The 23913-nt window shown below is 44.0% G+C and overlaps 1 protein-coding gene across 7 annotated transcripts in view; it reads left to right on the forward strand.

Moving 5' to 3' along the window:
• The first annotated feature begins 3766 nt into the window (after positions 1-3766).
• The window catches only part of rilpl1 (Rab interacting lysosomal protein-like 1), a 48418-nt gene continuing 28271 nt past the window's right edge, over positions 3767-23913 (forward strand). Inside the window, exons 1-5 of one of the 7 annotated variants that reach the window (XR_013499387.1) lie at positions 3767-4355; positions 14586-14736; positions 18906-19027; positions 21635-21856; positions 23118-23174. Coding sequence is in view for 4 of the 7 variants with exons in the window: in XM_078227090.1 (XP_078083216.1) it covers positions 4068-4355; positions 14586-14736; positions 18906-19027; positions 21635-21856; positions 23118-23174 (840 nt within the window). In the remaining 3 variants the exon portion in view is untranslated. The remainder of the gene's footprint in view (positions 4356-14585; positions 14737-18905; positions 19028-21634; positions 21857-23117; positions 23175-23913) is intronic. The other 6 variants (XM_078227090.1, XR_013499388.1, XR_013499386.1 and 3 more) reach the window with 6 other exon arrangements.

Below are 23913 nucleotides of genomic sequence, written 5' to 3' on the forward strand. Positions count from 1 at the left end.
CAGCATGGATTCATGAGGGGAAAGTCGTGCTTGACGAACATGTTGGATTTTTATGAAGATGTGACGAGGGCGGTTGATGGAGGAGAACCGGTGGATGCGGTGTTTTTGGATTTCCAAAAGGCGTTTGATAAGGTGCCCCATAAAAGGCTGCTGAAGAAGATTAGGGCACACGGAGTTGGGGGTAGTGTGTTAAAGTGGATTGGGGACTGGCTATCCGACAGGAAGCAAAGAGTCGGAATAAATGGGTGTTTTTCCGGTTGGAGGAAGGTAACTAGTGGCGTGCCGCAGGGATCGGTACTCGGGCCGCAACTGTTTACCATTTATATAGATGATCTGGAGGAGGGGACGGAGTGTAGGGTAACGAAGTTTGCAGACGACACAAAGATAAGTGGAAAAGTGAATCGTGTGGAGGATGGAGAAGATCTGCAGAGAGATTTGGACAGGCTGAGTGAGTGGGCGAGGATATGGCAAATGGAGTATAACGTTGATAAATGCGAGGTTATACACTTTGGAGGAAATAATAACAAATGGGATTACTATCTCAATGGAAACAAATTAAAACATGCTACCGTGCAAAGGGACCTGGGGGTCCTTGTGCATGAGACGCAAAAGCCCAGTCTGCAGGTACAACAGGTGATCAAGAAGGCAAATGGGATGTTGGCCTATATCGCGAGGGGGATAGAATATAAAAGCAGGGATGTCTTGATGCACCTGTACAGGGCATTGGTGAGGCCGAAGCTGGAATACTGTGTGCAGTATTGGTCCCCTTATATGAGGAAGGATATATTGGCATTGGAGGGAGTGCAGAGAAGGTTCACCAGGTTGATACCGGAGATGAGGGGTTTGGATTATGAGGAGAGGCTGAGGAGATTGGGTTTGTACTCGTTGGAGTTTAGAAGGATGAGGGGGGATCTTATGGAGACTTATAAGATAATGCGGGGGCTGGATAGGGTGGAGGCGGAGAGATTCTTTCCACTTAGTAAGGAAGTTAAAACTAGAGGACACAGCCTCAAAATAAAGGGGGGTCGGTTTAAGACAGAGTTGAGGAGGAACTTCTTCTCCCAGAGGGTGGTGAATCTCTGGAATTCTCTGCCCACTGAGGTGGTGGAGGCTACCTCGCTGAATATGTTTAAAACGTGGATGGATGGATTCCTGATCGGTAAGGGAATTAAGGGTTATGGGGATCAGGCGGGTAAGTGGTACTGATCCACGTCAGATCAGCCATGATCTTATTGAATGGCGGGGCAGGCTCGAGGGGCTGGATGGCCTACTCCTGCTCCTATTTCTTATGTTCTTATGTAATTGAAACTTACAGAATACTGAGAGGCCTGGATAGAGTGGATGTGGAGAGGCTGTTTCCACTCGTGGGAGAGACTAGAACTCGAGGGCACAACCTCAGAGTGAAGGGACACTCCTTTAAAACTGAGATGAGGAATTTCTTCAGCCAGACGGGTGGTGAATCTGTGGAACTCATTGCCAAAGAGGGCTGTGGAGGCCAGGTCATTGGGTGTCTTTAAGTCGGAGATGGATAGATTCTTGATCAATAAGGAGATCAAGGGTTATGGGGAGAAGGTAGGAGAATGGGAATGAGAATCATATCAGCCATGATTGAATGGCGGAGCAGACTCGATGGGCCAAGTGGCCTAATTCCGCTCCTATGTCTTATGGTCTTCTGTGATGGCTTTTTGAAATATTTGAATTGTTCTTTCAGATATAATGAATTAAACATATTTTTGCAAAATCTAGGCTGACACTTCCAGTGCGATACTGAAGGAGTGCTGCAGAGTTGGAAGTCAGGTAAACCAAAGACTGTCTTTCATCTGAGGTGGATCTCAAAGATCACGTGGCAATATTTCAAAGCAGGGTACACATGTTGTGCTGGTATCCTGGCAAATGTTTATTCCTCAGCCAAACATTAAAAGCAGAATATGGAATTATTATTTCAGAGCTTTGGTAGGAGCTTGCCTTTAGTAATTTGGCTGCCATAGAATCATAGTGATACAGCGCAGAAAAGGCCCTTCAGCCCATTGAGTCTGCACCGACAGTAACTACCTCTAAAGGTGCATTAATCCCATTTTCCTGCACTTGTCCAAGATCCTTGAATGTTATGATATTAAAGAGCTCATCCAAATATTTTTTAAAGGTTGTAAGGTTTCCAGCCTCCACTACCTCCCCAGGCAGTGCATTCCACATCACCATAATTCATCAATAACTACACTTTAGAAGGATTTTATTAACTGTAAAGTACTTTGAGATGTTCTGAGCATGCCAGTTCTTACTTTCCATCCTGTAAGTAACAGAGGAAAATGTTCAAAGAAAAAAAATATTTTTAAATCTTTATTTTTCCCTGCAGCAGTGTCTGGGAGTTTAATCTGTAGTTCCTGGTGTTGGGGATGGTGATAGGAGCAAGCTGAGCTAGCGAGGCAGACAGAGTGTCCCTCTCTCTGGCCATGTGCCCCTCATTCCGACAGCATGTCTATCTCAGACTGTGTGTTGTGTCCCTCTGGATCTGTATCCCTCTCTGGCAGTGTGTCCCTCTCTCTGGTGCAGTCTTCCTCTGGCACTGTGTCCCCCTCTCTGGCACTGCGCTGTGTCCCCTTTCTCTGGCACTGTGTCCCTCTGGCACTGTGACACTCTCTCTGGCAGTGTGCTGTGTCCCTCTCTCTCTCTAGCAGTGTGCAGTTTCCCTCTAGCAGTATGCTGTGTTCCTGTCTCTCTGGCACTGTGACCCCTCTCTCTAGCAATGTGCTGTCTCTCTTTGGCAGTTTGCTGTGTCACTCTGTCTGGCAGTGCGCAACATGTTCCTTTCTTGGCAGTATGTTGTGTTTCTCTGGCAGTGTGCCGTGTTCCCCTCTCTCTCTCTCTCTGGCAGTTTGCTGTGTCCCTCTCATGGTAGTGTGCAGCGTGTTCCTTTCTTGGCAGCATGTTGTGTTTCTCTGGCAGTGTGTTGTGTTTCTCTGGCAGTGTGCAGTGTTCCTCTCTCTCTCTGGCAGTGTGCTGTGTTCCTTTTTTTTCTGGCAGTGTGCTGTCTCTCTCCCTGGCAGTGTGCTGTCTCTCTCCCTGGCAGTGTCTTTCTCTAGCTGTGTCCCCCTCTGGCAGTGTGCTGTGTCCCTCTCTCTTGCACTGTGCAGTTTCCCTCTGACAGTGTGAAGTAGCCCTGTCTCTGGCACTGTGACCCCTCTCCCTAGCAATGTGCTGTCTTTCTCTGGCAGTTTGCTGTGTCCCCCTCTGTCTGGCAGTGTGCTGTGTCCCCCTCTGTCTGGCAGTGTGCAGTCTCCCCCTCTCTGGCAGTGTGCTGTGTCCCCCTTTGTCTGGCAGTGTGCAGTCTCCCTGTCTCTGGCAGTGTGCTGTGTTCCCCCTCTCTCTGGCAGTGTGCTGTGTTCCCCCTCTCTCTGGCAGTGTGCTGTGTTCCCCCTCTCTCTGGCAGTGTGCTGTGTTCCCCCTCTCTCTGGCAGTGTGCTGTGTTCCCCCTCTCTCTGGCAGTGTGCTGTGTTCCCCCTCTCTCTGGCAGTGTGCTGTGTTCCCCCTCTCTCTGGCAGTGTGCTGTGTTCCCCCTCTCTGGCAGTGTGCTGTGTTCCCCCTCTCTCTGGCAGTGCGCTGTCTCTCTCTCTGGCAGTGCGCTGTCTCCCTCTCTCTGGCAGTGTGCAGTCTCCCTCTCTCTGGCAGTGCGCTGTCTCCCTCTCTCTGGCAGTGTGCTGTCTCCCTCTCTCTGGCAGTGTGCTGTGTTTTCCTGCTGCTCGAAGCTTTGGGAAAATATGCAGCCCCTCCCGTCTCCGGGGGCAGACTCATGCGCAGTGCCTGCGAGCTGCCCGCACTGATTTGGCGTTGCAATGTCGGCTTTAGCTGCACTTTATGGGAATTTCCAGCGGGATGTTTGCGGGCGAGCGCTGGCGAATGGAGAGAAGAGTTTGAAGAAGAAAAAGTAAATCAGGAAGGAGGGGGAGTCCGGGGAAGAGAAGCAGAGAGGGAGATTTCTTGGGAAAAGTTCCAATGCGGGAAGATTGTGAAGCGGGAGGAGGTTTCTAGACAAAGCGGGAGGAGGGAGAGGCAGCGGGAGGGACGGGGGGATGGAGGCTGCCGGCTCGGCGCTGGGCAAGACGGCCACAGAGCTGTCCGTGATGGATGTCTATGACATCGCGGCGGTGGTGGGCCAGGAATTCGAGCGCATCATCGATGTTTTCGGCTGCGACGCCATCGCCAAGCTGATGCCCAAAGTGGTGCGGGTTCTGGAGATGTTGGAGGTGTTGGTGAGCCGCAACCAGATGAACCCGGAGATTGAGGAGCTCCGCCTGGAGCTGGACCGGCTGCGGCTGGAGAGGATGGACCGCATCGAGAAGGAGAGGAAGCACCAGCAGGTCAGTGGCAGAGAGGAGGCAGCCCCAGCACAACTCAGCTCCAACTCACAGGCTGCTGGAAATGGTCATCCAAAACATTGCTGTGTAAATTAAAACAATAACAGGAACTCTGACCACTTACTCAGTGCCACCCACTCCCATCACTCCCTGCACCCTTCGATATCCCACCCCCCAGACTCTTCGATATCCCACCCCCCAGACTCTTCAACATCCCACCCCCCAGACTCTTCAACATCCCACCCCCCAGACTCTTCAACATCCCACCCAGCCCATTCCCATTCAGCCCATTCCCATTCCCTTCAGTATCCCACCCAGTCTAATCCTATTCCTGAGACCCTTTAATATCCAGTCTAATCCCATTCCCCAGACCCTTTAATATCCCACCCATCCTAATCCCATTCCCCAGCCCCTTTAATATACCACCCAATCTAATCCCATTCCCCAGCCCCTTTAATATCCCACCCATCCTAATCCCATTCCCCAGCCCCTTTAATATTCCACCCAGTCTAATCCCATTCCCCAGACCTTTTAATATCCCACCCAGTCTAATCCCAGCCTCCTGTTCACCCCCCATAGTCTTTAATATTTCATTTCCTCAGGTAACTACCCTGTAAAAGAATGTATGGACTCTACTTTGACCACAGTTTGTGGCCGAGATTTCTACATTCTATCCACCTTCGATGCGAAGAATGTTGTCTTGAACTTCCACTCTAATATTGGATGTTCATTAGACACTAAAGTAATTTACAAGGTGTCAACTGTGACCAAATGAGCATCTTAAAAAGGAATAAATATTGCACAATGAATAATCAGAAAACTACAATGTTCACATTTTGATCACTGGATCCTGAGGGCTTGCATACTCAGCACCTTCTTTGTCCTGGCTGAATCCTGTAGGCCTGAAGATTTGGAAAAGGGCTTTAATGCTGTTACATAGCTCATTGGTGAATAATCCTAAATTAGAAAACAGATCTGTTTTTTCAGTAACTCCAAATAGCTGCAAATTAATAGGATCGTTGATTTAAACTTTACACCTGGACCCATGGGACCCAGAGAGAGAGAACAAGCTGGGTCCTGCCTGCCGAAACAGCTGTAAGTAATATCTGTTGCGGCTGTCAGATTAGTGCAGTGTGTTCCTCTCGGATATTCTGCTAATTGGTCAGTGTATCTATTATTTTCAGCGTTTTTAATCAATTGCACAATGAGCATTTGGATTTTTTTCCCACACAAGTTATCGCCTTTCCAGAAGGAAAAGCAAAATACTGTGGATGTTGGAAATCTGAAATAAAAACTGAAAATGCTGGATATATTTATCAGGTCAGGCAGTGTAAGGAAAAGAAAGTTTCAGGTTAATTACCCTTTGTCAGAAGTAGTGAACTTTCTCATGAAAGTTCATCAATCTGAAACGTTAACTTATTCTCCCTCTCCACAGATGCTGACTGAGCTGCTGAGTATCTCCAGCGTTTTTTTTGTTTTTATTTCCTCTCCTGAAGAGGTTAACTGCGTTAGGCTTCAGTTTGATGTCTCTCCGTTGCCTAAGTGACTTCATTATTTGTGGGATTTGACAATGAGTAACAGCAAGCTATTCAGTCATGGGGGCATTACAGTGGAGTCTGATTCGCCCCTCACTTAATGTGATCACTTACACGCACTCTGTGCTGGGGTCCCAGGGAGTTTGTTGGTATTTATGATGGAGATAGGGTGGGTGGTATTCAACAGTAACAATTACAAGGATAACTTCTATTTACATCGCACCCTTAATGTATAAATGTTACGGGTTTTAAAAAATGTATTCTTTCTTGGGATGTGGGCATGGGTGGCGATGTCAGCATTTGTTACCCATACCTTTTGCACTTGATCTGAGTGGCTTGCTCAGCCATTTCAGAGGGCAATCAGATTACTATTGATCTGGAGCCTGACCAGGTAAAGATAGCAGATTTCTTTCCCTTCTCTAAAGGACATGAGTGAACCAGATGGGTTTTTAACAACAATCAATGATAGTTTCATGGTCACCCTTATTGAGACTAGCTTTCAAATTCCAGATTTTATTAATTGAATTTAAATTCTACTAGTTACTGTGAGTATTTGATCCCGTGCCCCCAGTGCAGTGTCCTGGACCTCTGGAGGGCTAAACCAGTAATATTACCACTGTTCCAACATCTAATTCACAGGGGCAACATAAAAGAAAATATAGTACTGAAGCACATAGAAAGATACGAGGCCAGATTGCCAAAACCTTGGTCAATGAACCGCTGTTAAGTGTCTTATGGGAGGAAATCAAGATAGAGACACAGAGAGGTGTAGGGAGAGAATTCCAAAGCTTAGGGCCTTACAAACTGTGCAGCCACAAATGGCATAGCAATAAAAATCTAGAATGCTGTAAGAGACCAGAATTAGAGGAGTGCAGAGATCTCAGCAAGTGGGGGCTGGAAGAGATTAGAGAGGTGGGGAGGAACGAGACTAAGGAGGGATTTGAAGGATGAGAATTCTAAAATGAAGATATTGCTTGATCTGGAACCTGTGCAGGTTAGTGAGCACAGTGACAGCTGAATGGAACTTGGTGCGAGTTAAGACATGGGCAGCAGAGAGTTTTGGATTACCTCAAATTTACACGAGTAGAATGTGGGAGATCAGCCAGGGGTGGATTGGAATAGTTGTGTCCTCTGGAAGAAAGGATTTGGTAACCTTTGCTTATGTTTGAAATTCTGTTGTTCAATTGAAATATTCTTGTGCAAAACAAAATCCTCAAGGTCAGTCATGGTGAAAACAAAATTCTTCCGTTGCAGTTGGTATTTCCGGGAACATTAGTTTTGCAGCATTAATGGGAGGATAAATGTAAATGTTGGTAGCTAATTCCATTGATTGTGATGTGTTCGCTGGATTATGAAAGTGTCCAGTAGCAAAGTTTTGCTGACACAGATTTTGTCCTTTTGAACTTGTCCAGATGAAGCTGTAAATTTGTGTTCTAATGCTAGTCACTCAGTATTGCTGGGAAAAATTTTACCTGATGGATGATTGCACCACACAAGAAGCAGATTGATGTACAGTGAAGCATTAAATCATCTTCACTGATATTTTCTACAGCATATTAGTTCTAAGATGCCACATGAAAGAGGTGATAATTCTGGTTTTCCATGCAAGTTTCCTGTGGAAAGCAAGTGACCCATTGTGTGTCTTGTTAGACCATTTACTACCATTGTAGTTATGGTTATCTAGGAAACCGAGTTAAAGTTGAAGATGAGTGGGAATATGCTCTTAAAGTCTGTTCAGCTGGGGCTTTGTGGAAATTAATCCAGGACAAATGCAAAATAATCTGGAAGTGTTCACTGAACAGCAGGGGCTGGCCTTACACATGGGCGATTGCTGAGGGAATCATGGTCAAAAAAGCAGGAGTGGGAGGAGGACTGAGATGAGGAGAAATTACTACACTCCGAGAGTTGTGAATCTTTGGAATTTTCTACCCCAGAGAGTTGATACACACTCCATTCTTAAACAGATTTAAGGCTGAGATAGACAGATTTTTTGCCTTTTGGAGAATCAACGGATATGGGGAGCAGGCAGGAAGGTTGAGTTGAAGCCCAAGATGAACCAGGATTGTATTGAATGGCGGGGCAGGCTCAATGGGCTGTATGGTCTACTATTTCTTGTGTTGAAAGCTCTAGTTGACTCCCAACCTCAACAGCCTTTTAGAGTTGAGAATTCTGGATACTTTCTACTCTTTGTGCGAAGAAGTACTTCTTGTCATCACCACACCAATGGCCTGGTTCTAATTTTAAAATTCTAATCCCTTTTCTGTTTTTTTGCAGAAGAGGAAATAGGGTAGAGCTCATTTTAAACACTTTGATCAGATTACCTTCGATCTTCCTAATGTGCCACCTAACTTGGTGTCATCAACAAAATTAGATAAGTCCCTGTTCCTTTGTCCAAGTCATTAATAAACACGGTGAAAAGTTAGGCTCCGGAACAGATCCTTGGCTGACCACTTATCTAAACCCCCATGAAAATATGCATCTTTATCCTCACTCTCTCTTATTTGGGAGATACAATAGAATATGTTCCAAAGTTAATTTTAAGATGTCTGACAACAGTATTTTGGGGCCAGTCTTGACTCTTTTCCACTGTTCTTCTCTCATGTTGGCTCTGGTTTGATCCAGTTCTATAAGGTATCAAACACCTCATCAATGAGACCAGGTACCTTTTATGGTTCCAGGCAATCACTGCAAGCGAGGTAGTTGCTCAGCACTGCAGGTAAATCGCAGCTGAGTCAAACACTCCCACTGTCAAGCAAGGCTCCCTGAATAGTGATCAGGAGCGAGCGATATGGCTGATGTTCCTGTTCCTAGCCCAGGAGCACCTGCAGAGCAATGGCAATGCTGATACTGAATGGAGATGAGCTGGAGGTCTGAGAGTATTCTGGGCTTGATGGCTTTCACCAACTGAGTTAATGGGCCAAGGAGCTCAAAATTCAGTAGAAGTTGCAGGATAGAAGTGGCTCATTCGCCCAACTGGTCTCTGCTGGTGTTTATATTCTGCACACCTACTTTGCTTCATCTCATGTACTTACCTAGTTCCTCCTAAAATGTATCAGTGCTTCCCCTTAAATATATCAGTGCTATTTGCTGCACATGTTTGAGCTTTACATTGTTACCCCTCTTGATTTAAACTTGATATTGATATCAGGAGAGCAGAGAGAATTGTTCAGAGAATCCTCTTAAGAGGGAGAGAGATTGAGTCTGTAATGGAATTTGGGTCAATCAGCACCTAAACTATTACACATGTAATTAGCATCTTATGAAAGAACATAAGTTATTTTGAGCTTTATCGCAGCCTCAGAAACATCTCCAAGTGACTCAGTGAATTGCTTTGAGCTGCTGTAATTATTATGAAGGCAGTTTTCAGGGTGACACAATGCTGTAATAACTCAGCAGGTCTGGCAGCATCTGTGGAAAGAGAAGCAGAGTTTTTCTTTACTCATTCATGTGATTTGGGCTAGACCAGCATTTATTGCCCATCCTTCATTGCCCCTTGAGAAGGTGATGGTGAGCTGCCTTCTAGAACCGCTGCAGTCCATGTGGTGTAGGTACACCTATAGCGCTGTGAGGGAGGGAGTTCCAGGATTTTGATCCAGCGATCATGAAAGAGCAACAATATATTTCCAAGTCAAGATGATGAGTAGCTTGGAGGACAATTTCCTGGTTGTGGTGTTGTGATGAAAGTGTGCAAATGATATGTGTGTATATTGTGTGGGGTTTTTTTATATTTCAGTGGTAGCGAATTCCATAGGCTGACCACTCTCTAGGTGGAGAAATTTCTCGATGTGGAGATGCCAGTGTTGGATTGGGGTAGGCAGTCTGAGGAAATTTTTCCTCATCTCTGTCCTAAACTGCCTACCCTGTGTACGCTTTTGCGTACAAGGCATATCTGAACAATTTTCCACTTTGCTGGTTCGATGCCGGTGATTTAGTGGTATTTAGCTTGGCTAGGGGTGCAGCAAGTTCCAGAGCTCAGGTCTTCAAAACCATTGCCAGTATATTGTCAGGGCCCATAACCTTTGCAATATCCAGTGCGTTCAACCATTTCTTGATATCACGTGGAGAGAATCAAATTGGCTGAGGACTGGATCTGTGATGCTGGCGACCACTGGGGAGGCCAAGATGGATCATTCACTCAACACTTCTGGCTAAAGATTGTTGCAGATGCCTTATTTTTTTGACCAGATGTGCTGGGCTCCCCATCATTGTGAATGGAGATGTTTGTGGAGCCTCCTCCTCCAGGAAGTTGTTTAATTGTCCACCGCCATTCATGGCTGGATGTGGCAGGTCTACAGACCTTAGATCTGATCTGTTGGTTGTTGGATTGCTTAGCTCTATCCATTGCATGCTGCTTACATGCAAGTAATCCTTTGTTGTAGGATTAACATTTTAGGTCCAATATGACTGCTTTGGAAATGCTGGAAATGATTTCCAGCATTTGCAATATTATGCTTTTACGTCATGATGCTGTATGGTGTAGAAATGGGTTCTCCCAAAGACTGCACCTCCAATAGTGCAGCGGTCCCTCAGCACGCCCTCAGGCCATGCATATTCTCTCTCTGTATTGCTCCTCTGATGATGCAGCAACCCTTCACTACTCCCCCTGACGGTGTGGCAGCCCTCCACTACTCCCCCTGACAGCGCGGCAGCCCTCCACTACTCCCCCTGACTGACAGCGCGGCAGCCCTCCACTACTGCACTGGGAGTGTCGACCTAGATTTTATGTTGAATTCTCTGTGAAGTGGGGCTTGAATCGACAATTTCTGTCTCAGAGGCAAGAATGCTACACACTGTGTCATAGGTGGTACAAAACCCACCTTGCAAAGAAAGTTATCTGATGAGAGAACGGTTTAACTTTTGGAAAGATAGATTAAAAAGGAGACCGAGTTCATTTGAAAGACTGGAGTTTCTGGTGTAATTTTAGCAGAATGCCAGTCACAGACCCGTTTTAACATGATTGCATGTTTAGTCTTGAGCCGTTATTATGGGATGACTTATGCATCGAAATAACTGGCAGCAGTTCCTGCATCATGCCAACTCCCAAAATAAACTCTGGCTGCGAGGAAAATACTTGACATGGTCACTGATAGGTAACCGAGTAAACATACAAATACATTCAGCCGCCTGTATCACAGGCACTATATTTTTTATAACACATCTGAGTTGGAAACGCCTACATTTTGACACTATTGGTGTAATCCAAACATAGAAGACCTTATCTGTATGCAACTAACCCTTTTAGACTGAGAGAAATTTCCTGAAGAATGTAATTGGATAACTAATCAATAATAATATGGGCGGCTCAGTGGTTAGCACTGCTGCCTCACAGTGCCAGGGACCCGGGTTCAATTCCGGCCTCGGGTCACTGTCTGTGCGGAGTCTTCACGTTCTCCCCATGTCTCCGTGGCTTTCCTCCGGGTGCTCTGGTTTCCTCCCACAGTCCGAAAGATGTGCTGGTCAGGGTGCACTGGCTGTGCTAAATTCTCCCTCCGTGTACCCAAACAGGCGCCGGAGTTTGGCGACTAGGGGTTTTTCACAGTAACTTCATTGCAATGTTAATGTAAGCCTACTTGTGACACTAATAAATAAACTTTTTTTAAAAACTTTAACCTGAGCCAACCAGGAGAAAATAAAATCTGGATGTTCCTCCCCAATCCCTTTAGGTGATTGAAACTAGTCCAGGATAATTCCTACTGTACCTACACTTTTGTACAAGGTGATCTTTGCCCAGCCAGAAATAACTCCAGTTCTTGAAAGGTGTTCAGCAAATCAGCCTTGATTGTGGTCCTGAGACTGATTACATTTCACCCAGCATCTTTCCATGCAGTGTCAAACATGGGTCTCGGGACGGTGATCAGACTTGGAATGCTGGCTGATTCCTCTTTGCCTGACCCATAGGGACAATCAGATATATTGCGAAACTCCAATCTCTACCACGATTCAATTAGTTGACAAGTGCTTTTTGATTAAGAACAAAGAAAATTACAGCACAGGAACAGGCCCTTCGGCCCTCCAAGCCTACACCGACCATGCTGCCCGACTTAACTAAAATCCCCATCCCTTCTGGGGACCATACCCCTCTATTCCCATCCTATTCGTGTATTTGTCAAGACGCCCCTTAAAAGTCACTACCGTATCCGCTTCCACTAGCTCCCCCGGCAACGAGTTCCAGGCACCCACTACTCTGTGTAAAAAATCTGCCTCGTACATCTCCTTTAAACCTTGCACCTTGCCCCTTGCACCTTAAACCTGTGCCCCCTAGTAATTGACTCTTCTACCCTGGGAAAAAGCTTCCCAGGGTGGAAGAGTCAATAACTGCCAATCCATCACCAGCACAGAATATCAAATCATCTCTAGTTTGCCGCCTTTATGGGGGAGGAGATGAAGTACCAGTAATGTCACCAGACTAGTAATCCAGAGCCCCCAGGCTCCGGGGCTGCAAATGCTACCACGGCAGATGGTGGCAGTTAATAAATCTGGAATTCACAGCTGGAGTTGGCAATAATGACCATGAAACCATTGTCAATTGTCGTAAAAATACCATCTAGTTCACTCATTTCCTTCCCAGGCAAGGGAATCTGCTGGTTTACATGTGACTCGAGACCCACAGCAATGAGACTCTTGAATTACCTTTGAAATAGACTAGTTTGCCACTCAGTTGTATCAAAACCCATTACAAACTACACAGGAAGATATGAAACCAGACAAAACACCCAGCATTGACCAATGACAATAGTAAACCCAACCCTGCAAAATCCTCCTTACTAACATCTGGGGGCTTTTGCTAAAATTGACATAGTCGCACTCGCAGAATCATATCTTACAATGTCCCAGACATCGCCATCCCTGACAATATATAGCCGGGAGGGAGTACTGTAGCTGTGGCCTAATGGGTATTTTATACATTTCCATTATAACCTCCCTGCTCTTATATTCTGTCCTTCAGCTAATAAAGGCAAGTATCCCATATGCCTTCTGAACCACCTTATCTACCTGTCCTGCTGCCTTCAGGGATCTTTGGTTCCTCTGGTCCTCTGTACTTCCATTTCTATCATTCATTGTGTATTCCCTTGCCCTGTTAGTCCTCTCAAATTACATTTGCCACTATTCTGACCAGCCCACCTGTATCGTTCTGTAATCTAAGGCTTTCCTCCTCACTATTTACCACACCACTAATTTTCGTGTCATCTGCAAACTTACTTATCAAAGCTCCTGCTTCATATCTGGATCATTAATGGACATTGCAAACAGCAGGAGACCCCAGCACCGATCTGAAAATGGAGAGTGAAGTAATCGAATCTGAAACTAGGGTTTTATATCTTAATAAAGGGCACTATGAGATTATAATGTGTGAATTAGCAAGGGTAGATCAGGGAACATTATTAAAGGTTAAAGGGTTGATGATGGATTGGCAATGATTCATATTTAAAGAATGTATGCATGAATTACAACAATTATTCATTCCTGTCTGGTGCAAAAATAAAAGGGGAAATATGGGTGGTTCAACCATGGCTTACAAAAGAAATTAGGGATGATATTAAATCCAAAGAGGAGATGTAAATAATTGCCAGAAAAAGCAGCAAGACTGAGGATAGAGAGCATTTTAGAATTCAGCAAACGAGGATTAAAAAATTGATCAAGCAGGGGAGAATAGAGTATGAGAGTAAAATTGCAGGAACATAGAAACTGACTGTAAAAACTTCTATAAATATAAACAAAATAGATTGGTAAAGACAAATCTAGGTCCCTTATAGTCAGAAGCCGAGGAGATTAAAATGGGGAATAAAGAAATGACAGAAGCACTGAATACATACTTTGGTTCTATCTTCACAAAAGAGAGCACAAATAACTTCCCAGAAATGTTAGGGAACCAAGGGTCTAGTGAGAGGAAAAGAATTGAAGATAATCAGTGTTAGTAAGAAAATGTACTAGGGAAATTAATGGGATTAAAGACTGACAAATCACCAGGGCCTGATATTTTACATCACAGAATATTAAAAGAAGTGGCACTGGAAATATTGTTTTCATTGATGGTCATCTTCCTCGAATATAGAAGGATGAGGGGAGATCGGATTGAAACATGCAAAATTCTAACAGGGCTGGACAGACTAAATCCAGGAAGGATGTTTTCCCTAGTTTAGGACTCTCAACTGCCCTCCAAGGACAACTAGGCATGGGAAATAAATACTGGCCGGCCAGCCAGCGACGCCCATGTCCCACAAATGAATTTTTAAAAAGGCCTGAAACTTCATCACTGTCAGTAAAATTTAGAAAGACAGTGGCTGAGATGAAGAGAGGAGGCTTATGGAGGATTAATGGTGGCTTAGAGAGTTGAATGAATGGCCTTGTTTCTGAGCTGTATTTTCTATGTAATTACACTGAGAGCTGGGCTCGGGATCCTGATCACACTGAGATCTGCCGATAATTCAATTTATTATTTAGTTAATGAAGGAGTGTCCTATGTTGATAAAATTGTTGATCCAGTACAGATATAAACAAAGCTTTTCCTTCTCTTTCTCCACAATGCAAATTCTCTGTATCACTCATCTTCATTCTGCATTGTTGATGTTCCCTGAAATGTTATGGAGCAACAATCCAACCTGTTATGATAGCAAGTGTGCAGGAGGCAAGTGGGGCGGGGGTTAGGTTTATGTGAGTGGGGTCTGATGAACTTTCTAACACTGCTGTCTTTGATCAGGAGCTGGTGTTGGTCGAGGATGTGTGGCGAGGGGAGGCTCAGGATTTACTCACTCAGATTGCTAAACTTCAGGAGGAAAACAAACAGCTGGCGATGAACCTTTCCCACAAGGATGTAAACCTGACTGAGGAGGAAATCCTGAAACAGGAAGGTAAAAACAAGAAGATTCCTGAACTTACCATTCTCTGTCAGCAACCAGTGTGTGGAGAAATCAGCCTGTGATTAGCCCAGCAGACTCTCAGCATTCTTTTGACATTCTTTCCAGGAAATTTTGAAGTTGAACCATTTCATCCACTAGGAGGACAAGGCAGGCCAATTAAAACCCTTCACAGGCCACATGCAGCCCCTGGGCTGGGCCTTGGACAAGCCGGGTCCAGACTGACCCTCTCCTTGCAGTACTGACGGAGGCCCCTATCTACCCTCTCCAGTGGATATAACAAATCACACAGTGTTTAGCAGGAGAGTTTGCCCCAGTGTCCTGGGCAGTACTTACCCCTCAATCAACAGCACAAAAACCAATTAGCTGATCATTATCTCATTGTAATTTCAGAATCTAATACCTGTCATTGGGGAAAAACCTAACATCTGTCATTGGGGAAAATGTTGGAATTCTTTTTATTAAGGAATTAGTAGCTGTATCATGATGTAATCGAGCAGACTTGACATGTTTTTATGAAAGGGAAATCATGTTTGCAGGATGTAACCACAGGGTGGATACAAGGAAACTAGTTGATGTAGTGTATTTGGGCTTCCAGAAAGCATTTGATAAGATGCCACATAAAATTTTCTACAAAAGACAAGAGCTCATGGAATGGGGTAACATATTAGCATGGATTGAGGATTGGCTGACTATCAGAAAACAGAGTGTTGGGATAAATGGATTGTTTTCAGGTTGGCAAACTGTAACTAGTGGAGTGACACAGGGATCAGTGCTGTGGCCTCCACTATTTACAGTTTATAATAATGACTTGGATGAAGGGACCGAGTATTATAGCCAGATTTGCTGACAATACAAAGATATCTAGGAAAGCAATACAGTAAACTTTGCATTATCCAGCACTCAACCAACCAGAATTATTTACTAACTAGAATTTCTGATGTTCTCCAAGTACAAGTTGTCACTTTACCAACCGAAGTTATCCAGATATTTTATGTTTTAATGTACTGTTGGAAATTAAGAATTCTTGAATATTTGCATGTTAGTTCATTCTACAAGTTTTGTACTGTATTCTATTGATGAATGGAACACTCATTAACTGGCATTTTTGATTAACTTGCACCACCCATTCCCTGCGTATGCCACACATTAAAGATTTCACTGTATGCTTTAAATGGAGAGAGACTGCAGAATGCTGTGCTGCAGGGGGATCTGGGTGTCCTTGTACACACATCACTAAAAGTTGGTATGCAGGTACTGAAAGTAATTAAACAGACAAATGGACCGTGTATTGCAAAGGGGATGGACTGTAAAGTAAGGAAATCTTATTACAACTGTACAAGGCATCAGTGAGACCGCTTTTAGAGAACTGCATGCAGTTTGGGTCTCTTTACTTAAGAAAGGATATACTTTGAAAGCAGTTCAGGGAAGGTTCATTGTGTTAATTCCTGGAACGAAGGGGTTATGAGGAAAGGTTGAACTCCACACTGTCTGTGTGGAGTTTGTACATTCTCCTCGTGTCTGCGTGGGTTTCCTCCAGGTGCTCTGGTTTCCTCCCACAGTCCAAAGATGTGCAGGTTAGGTTTATTGGCCAGGTTAAAAATTGCCCCTTAGAGTCCTGAGATGCATAGGGATTAGCGGGTAAATATGTGGGGGTAGGGCCTGGGTGGGATTGTGGTCGGTGCAGACTCGATGGGCCGAATGGCCTCCTTCTGCACTGTAGGGTTTCTATGATTTCTATGACTTATACTGATAGGAGTTTAGAAGAATGAAGTGTTCTTACTGAAACATAAGATTCTGAGGGGGCTTGAGTCGGTAGATGCTGATAGGATGTTTCCCCTTGTAGGAGAGTCGAGATTTAGGGGTCTCCCATCTCCGATAGAGACGAGGAGAAATTCCTTTCTTAGGATGTTTAATCTTTGGAATTTCCTCAAAGAACAATGGATGCCTACTTCATTGAATATATTCAGGACAGGTTTTTGATCTTCGTGGAAGAATGGAGTTATCGGGCGGGTGGGGGGCCGGCAGGAAAGTGGAGTAAAGGTCACAGATTGGCTACAATCTTCTTGAATGGCAGAGCAGGCTTGAGGGGCCAGGTGGCTTCGTCATGCTGCTGTTTCCTATGTTTTTCTGTTGTTTGTGGGAGCTTGATGTGTGAAAATGTGCTGCCGCGTTCCCTACATTGCAATAATGTCTCTGCTTCAGAGGAACTCCAGTGGCAGTGAAGCACTTTGCAGCAACCTGAGGTCCAGTGGAGGTTTCAAAATCAAGTGGTTTCCAGTACGATTGTGGATTTGATGTGTCTTTACAGACTCTTCTGATGCACACAAGGCAGAGACTGCTGAATACGAATAATGCCCCCGCTTGCATTAAGTGCTTTATCCTAAAATTCCTTAAACAATGAGTGGGATTTTGAAGTGCATTACAGCTGCAGGCGGTATTTTTAGTACTCTGGGATGTGACTTGAAAACTAAAATAGAAACAGAATTCAAAGCTGTCATCAGAATATCTGAAAGACCTCTGACATTAAATTATCAAGTTATTTTTGTTTCCTGGGTGATTTAAGCTGAGATTGAATCTTGTGGCCTTCCTCGGCACCCTTTCCTGAATAGATTAGCAGGTGTTGGGTCCTGACAGCACTGTGGGTGTACCTGAACTGCAGCGGTTCAAGGAGGCAGCTCCCCACCATCTTCTCGAGGGCAATAAATGCTGGCCTAGCCAGCGACGCCCACATCCCATGAATTAATAAAAAACACACCTACAGGTGGATCAGCCCTTGGTCGCCGGAAGTCATGTAAATCTGACAGTATGATACCTGAAGTGTGAAGTATACATCTTAATGTATAGATTCACTTCAGGTCTTCTGCTTAGCCTTTGATCTTTTTTGACCTCTGATATGTAAAATACCAAAGGTCAAATCCGTTTTAAAGCAACATTAAGTGTATTTTGACCTGTAGCAGAATGTCCGGTAATAATAATTGGTGCAAGTAAATTTGAGCAGTGTGTGAGATATCTAATGTGGATTCCAACCCAGACTAACACTTATGATCTCCACCTTCCCTAATTCCAAGAAATAAATTTTAACCGAGTTTGCTGTGTGGAATTCCACAGGAACACTCATTTTACCACCTGCTTCGTCATTATACTGACTTCAATAGAGCGTAAAATCGAAAGGGGCATAAAATGAGCATTACAATCTGTTTCCTAATGGAGCAGAGGAGGGTTAAAATTGCCTCCACTAGGGGTCCGAAAGGAAATGCGCTTGAGGACTGGGTTCAGCTCCACATTTCAAAGCTTTCCAGATCTTGGCGCTGGAGAGTAATGATTCTGCTGGTCTCTGTTCACACCAGATATTTATTTGTTTTATCCTAAATCACGAGCTGGTTACGTCTAGAATTGTACTGAATATTCGGACTGATTTGTTGCAGAATGGAGTCGATATTGAAATCTGTCTGGTAACACTGGGCACTGTAAATTGGGCTTTGGCTTACGAGGTCAGAGCTCACGGCTTTAACTGCTGCCTTGCTGGTTGAGGAATGTACACCCCAAAATACCATATGGGTCTGCAATATACAATTGTTTGAAGACTCTGCTGGTAACATGACCAGATGGTCAATGTCTATATATTTCCTGTCTCATACTTCACATTTCACAATCAAACCTCTGTATCAACCTTCCAAAAATATATATTTTTTAAACGTTTTTCAGTGGTCAGAGCAAGAATATCTGCAGCCCCACAATTGATTACTGTATGAACTCAGTCATTGTTTAACAGAGATAATCTCTGTAGTCGTAAAGGATCTCGCATATACATTTTAGCTCGAGTATATTATGTTTTATGTGTCAATTTCCCATCCTCCTAAAACACAGCACCGCACTCTGCAACCGATTTACTTACTTACACAAACTTTGTAATTGAAATAGCTGATAACTCAATGTGACCACATGGCTCAGTGGGTAATGCTCCTCACCCCCGTGTCACAAGGTCTTTGAAGCAGCTAGTCAAACAGACAGCTTTGAAACCTGCAAATGTGGGCTGGGCAATAAATGCCCCTGATGCCCACACCCCTGAAAATTGATTTAAACTCCTTGCAGGAGAGCTGGAACCTGATGCTGGCTCTCACTTACTGTCACCCACGAATATCTCTCTCCTTGTCTTTCAGCTGGGATGTCAGAAAGAGAATGGCAAGTGATGAAGAAGTTAAAGGAGGTGGTTGATAAACAGCGGGACGAGCTCAGAGCAAAAGACCGAGAATTAACTCTGAAAAACGAGGATGTCGAGGCAGTGAGTGCTTATCCCTTCAGCATGATTAATAGTGACGCAGGGCATGTGACTCGAAGTATTGTTGGACCTTCCACCCTTTCCTGCTTCCGAGGATATTGTTATAACAGTTCACTAACATTGATAAAAGCTTTGGACAGAAGTGTATTAAAAGACCAGAAGTAGCTATGCTCTACTTATTTAATTCACAGCCCATTGCCATAAAAAAACTTGGATTTACAGAGTCCATTATTATATCTTGAAAACATTCACACATGATAGGCTACTTTGGTAAGTAATTACTGTTATGGTGTGGAATATTTTGGTGAGGTCCAATACAAGAACATCGTTCATGGAGTATGGTAAGATAGTGATTATGTCACTGGATTAGTAATCCAAAGAATGCAACATCAAATCCCACTGTGGCAGTTCGAACCTGTGTAGTCTGTGAAGGTATCAAGTTCTAGGACTTTACCCAGTGATAAGGCAGCAGTGGTGACAATTTCCAACATTGGATGGTGTGTGATTGGGAGGAGTGCTTGGTTATATTATAAATTCCTAGGCAGTTTGTCCTCTCAGGGCGTGTCACTGCATGATCTGAAATGTGAACACTCCATGCGTTCTGATAGTGGTCCATAACCAAGTCCCACATTTGCTCTTGTTCAGTTAGATTCTCTCAGCAGGGTACAGAGAACGGTTGCATAAGAATATCAGAAATGGGAGCGCTAGTCGGCTATACTCAAGTCTGCTCCACCATTCAGTATGATCGTGGCTGACTTTCCACATAGCTCCACTTTCCCACATTATTCTCATATCTCTTAATCCTTGGTGAGCAAAAATCTACTCTCAGTCTTTGAATATACTCAACGACTGAATATCTATAACCCTGTGGGGTAGAAAATTATAAAAATTTAATTCCCTTTGGGAGAAGAAAATTCTTCTCATCTCAATCCTAAGTGGCCAATCCCTCATGCTCTCACAATAACCCTGTTTTTAGACACTCCATCCAGTGGAAAACCGCATCTAACCTGTAACCATGCCAAGAAATTTATACATTCCAATGAGATCGCCTCTCATTCTTCTGAACTCCAGAGAATATAGGTTCTGCTCAATAAAAGGAGAGACAAAATCAAAATGTACTGGCTGCTGGAAATCTGAAATAAATCAGAAAATGCTGAAAGTATTCAGTAGCTGGGAGAGTATCTGTGGAGAGAAAAATATTTCTAGTTGATGATTTCGCATTTATTGTGACGATAGGTCATCGACCTGAAACATTAACAATATTTGCAGTGTTCTCAGTTTCCATTCAAAGCAAAGAAAAAGCTGCACAGGGTTCCCTCACCTTCCTGATCACGACTTAGTGACCACCTCATTGTAGCTTTGATGCTTCCCATTGATCAAATAGGTGACATTTACTGTTTAATAATCTGCACGAAGCTTCCTCACCTGTCACCCGATGACCAGACATTGTCCAGTGTGACTCTCAACTTGGACTCGGTGGGTAGACCTCTTGTCTCTGGGTCACAAAGTCATGGTTTCAAGCCCAGTCCAGGCACTTGAGTCCATCATTTAAGCTGGAATACCCAGAGCAGCAATACGGGAGTGCTGCACTGTCAGATGGTGTCATTCGGAAGAGGTGTTAGACTGAGGCCCTGTCTACCCTCTCAGGCAGATGTAAGTGAATCAATTGCTTATTCAAAAAAATGTAGGGGAGTTCTCCCTAATATCCTGGGGCCAACGTTTATCCCTTAACCAACATCACAAACAAATTTTCTTGCCATTATCATTTTTCTGTTTGTGGGAGTTTGCGGTGCACAGTTGGATGCATCACTTTCCTGCATTATAACAACAACTGCATTTCAAAAAGTTCTTCATTATCTGTAAGGGACAATCTAGCATGGCCAATCCATCTAAACTGCGCATCTTTAGACTGTGGGAGGAAATCGGAGCACCCAGAGGAAACCCATGCAGTCACGGGGAAAACTTGCAAACTCCACGCAGTCACTCAAGCCCTGAGTTAAACCCGGTTTCCTGACGCTGTGAGGCAACAGTGCTGACCTCTGTGCCACCCAGTGTCACTGTATTTATGATGGGATTATGACGTATGAGCTGTCTTTAGGGTGGTATCGTAATATGTTAGTGTCTTTAGGTTGGGTTTGAAATTAGCCACTGATTTTAGGTCAGGATTGTATGCTGTCACTATTTATGTTGGGATTGTAATGTGTTGTAGTCTTTATGTTGGGATTGTAATGTGTCATTGTCTTTATAATGGGATTGTAATGTGTCATAGTCTTAGGATGGGATTGTAATATGTCATTGTCTTTCGGATGGGATTGTAATGTGTCATTGTCTTTATGATGGGATTGTAATGTGTCATAGTCTTAGGATGGGATTGTAATATGTCATTGTCTTTCGGATGGGATTGTAATGTGTCATTGTCTTTATGATGGGATTGTAATATGTCATTGTCTTTCAGATGGGATTGTAATGTGTCATTGTCTTTATGATGGGATTGTAATATGTCATTGTCTTTCGGATGGGATTGTAATGTGTCTTTGACTTTATGATGGGATTGTAATGTGTCACTGACATTTTCACTGCGTGTTGTCCTTGTCCTTCTGTTTGTTCCAGTTGCAGCTCCAGCAGAACAGGCTGATGAAGATAAACCATGAGCTGCGACACAAGGTGTCCGTGATCGACGCGCAAGGGAAAGGGCTGATTGAGCAGAAAGTGGAGCTTGAAACAACTTTGCAGACCAAGGAACAGGAAATGGGAAACATGAGGATGGAGATCGGGAAACTGAGGGAGAAATTCCAGGGACAACCCACCGAGAATGGAGATGAGCAACTGAAGGTATTTTGTTTTTCAGTCTGTCTGTGAGAACCTCTTGGGTTGTCGATGACTCATTGGGTTTATTCAGTGAGCAAGAAGGATTCAGGTCTGAGCTTTAACCTTTGCTCTGTCAACTGGGGCGCAACATCCTAAAGAGAAAAGTGCTTCCTGCTGGAAAGTGTATTTGTCTGATTACCAAGTGAAGGCAGGGTCAGGATAGATATGATTCTCCGACAGTTAAATAACTCAACATTCATACAGGAAGAATTGGAATATTAACGCCTTTCACATGGAGCTACTGAGGGAAGATAGTTAAATAGACGTACCTGTGTCTATAAAACATTCATGCTAGACAGAGCCTTCCCTTGTGGGTGACCATGATGCACTCCTTACAAGTTTTGACTCTGAGTGGTAGATTCCCAATGTGCTGATGTCATTAGAACATTAGCCTTTCCATCAGTCTGCAGCTGTGAGCATTAAATTGCAGTAGTGCCTTTCACAATCTGTGAATGAAATGCTCCTTGTGTGGTTACTGATGGAATGTCAGAGGATGAAGCAGTTAATTACACAGTAAGATCCCACAAACTGCAATTACATCATTCTGTTGTGACTACATGTCAAAGTACTTCAGCTGTGAAACTCCTAAAATAAAAATGCAAGTTTGTTCTTTTCTGGATAGTTTTGCAGAGCGTGTAAAGGTACAGGGGAATAGCTCTTTGCATCAATTTCAGATATAGACTTGGTGTAATACTGCTTCAGGTTCAGAGTCAAAGCTGGGGTCTGTTTGATTTATTATTGCCACGTGTTCTTATACAGTGAAAAGTATTGTTTCTTGGGTGCTATACAGACAAAGCATACTGTTCATAGAGAAGGAAAGGAGAGAATGCAGAATGTAGTGTTACAGCCATAGCTAGGGTGTCGAGAAAGATCAGCTTGGTGCGAGATAGACCGCACTGCCCTGTTTACATTCTGGATTAATTTCAGAGAAGGGGAGGCAGGATTCCTTTTGTCTTCCACCCTTCCTGTGGCACTTCCCTTCAACATGTTCCCTTGGCATTAGTTTGAAAAAATAATTACATTAAAAACACAAATAGCGCTCCTTTCTCTGGCTATGGTAAAAAGTATATTTTCAGAGTCTGAGAGCATGATTCAGGATTCCAAAATGTTTCAGCATCTCCTGACACACCACCGCAGCTTTAAGCCTCTTCCCTGAAAGGGGTTCACTGGCTAGAGATTATTGACTCGTCGAGTAACCTGTTCTCGCTCTGTTCATTACCTTCAGGTACAGCGGCTGGCCTTCTTCCCGAGCTTTAAGGAATATGACAGGGAGTATTTCATGGTAATGCTGTGGTTGTGTTGCTGTGTGTGCACATCCAAAGATTGAGCTGCCTTGCCTGTGTGCTGTTTGGGTTGTAATGTGTAAAAACCTTGAACAAGTTAAATGTGAGATATGTTTACTCCCAATGAGATTGGAACTTTAATCATTTGAAACTTTTGAAAGCAACTCTGAAAGCAAAAGAATAATTTTATGTTGCTTTACTGACATCAGCTGAGTCTGATTTGATCAATGGAGTTTGGAACTTGCTTTTTTGCAAGAGGGAAGTTTGGCAAGGTGAAACCAAAAAAAACCCTTGTGGAAATTTAGAAACGTACAAGCAAGGAGCAGGAGTAGGCCACTCGGCCCCTCGAGCCTGCTCCACCATTCAATAAGATCATGGCTGATCTGATTGTAACCTCAACCCCACGTTCCTGCCTGCCCCTGATAACCTTTCACCCCCCCTCGTTTATCAGGAATCTATCGAGCTCTGCCAGCCACTGCCTTTTGAGGAGGAGAGTTCCAAAGATACGTGATCCTCTAAGAAATAATTTCTCCTCAACTCTGTCTCAAATGGGCGACTCCTAGTTCTAGATCCTCCCACAAGAGGAAACATACTCTCCACATCCACCCTGTAAAGACCCCTCAGGTTCTTGTATGTTTCAGTCAAGTCACCCTTCACACTTCTAAACTTCAGTGGATACCAAGCCTACTCTCCAATCTTTTCTGATAAAAGCCCACCCAATTCAGGCTTTTGTCTGGT

This window comes from Mustelus asterias, chromosome 13, assembly GCF_964213995.1.
Source record: "Mustelus asterias chromosome 13, sMusAst1.hap1.1, whole genome shotgun sequence".
Classification (NCBI taxonomy): domain Eukaryota; kingdom Metazoa; phylum Chordata; class Chondrichthyes; order Carcharhiniformes; family Triakidae; genus Mustelus; species Mustelus asterias.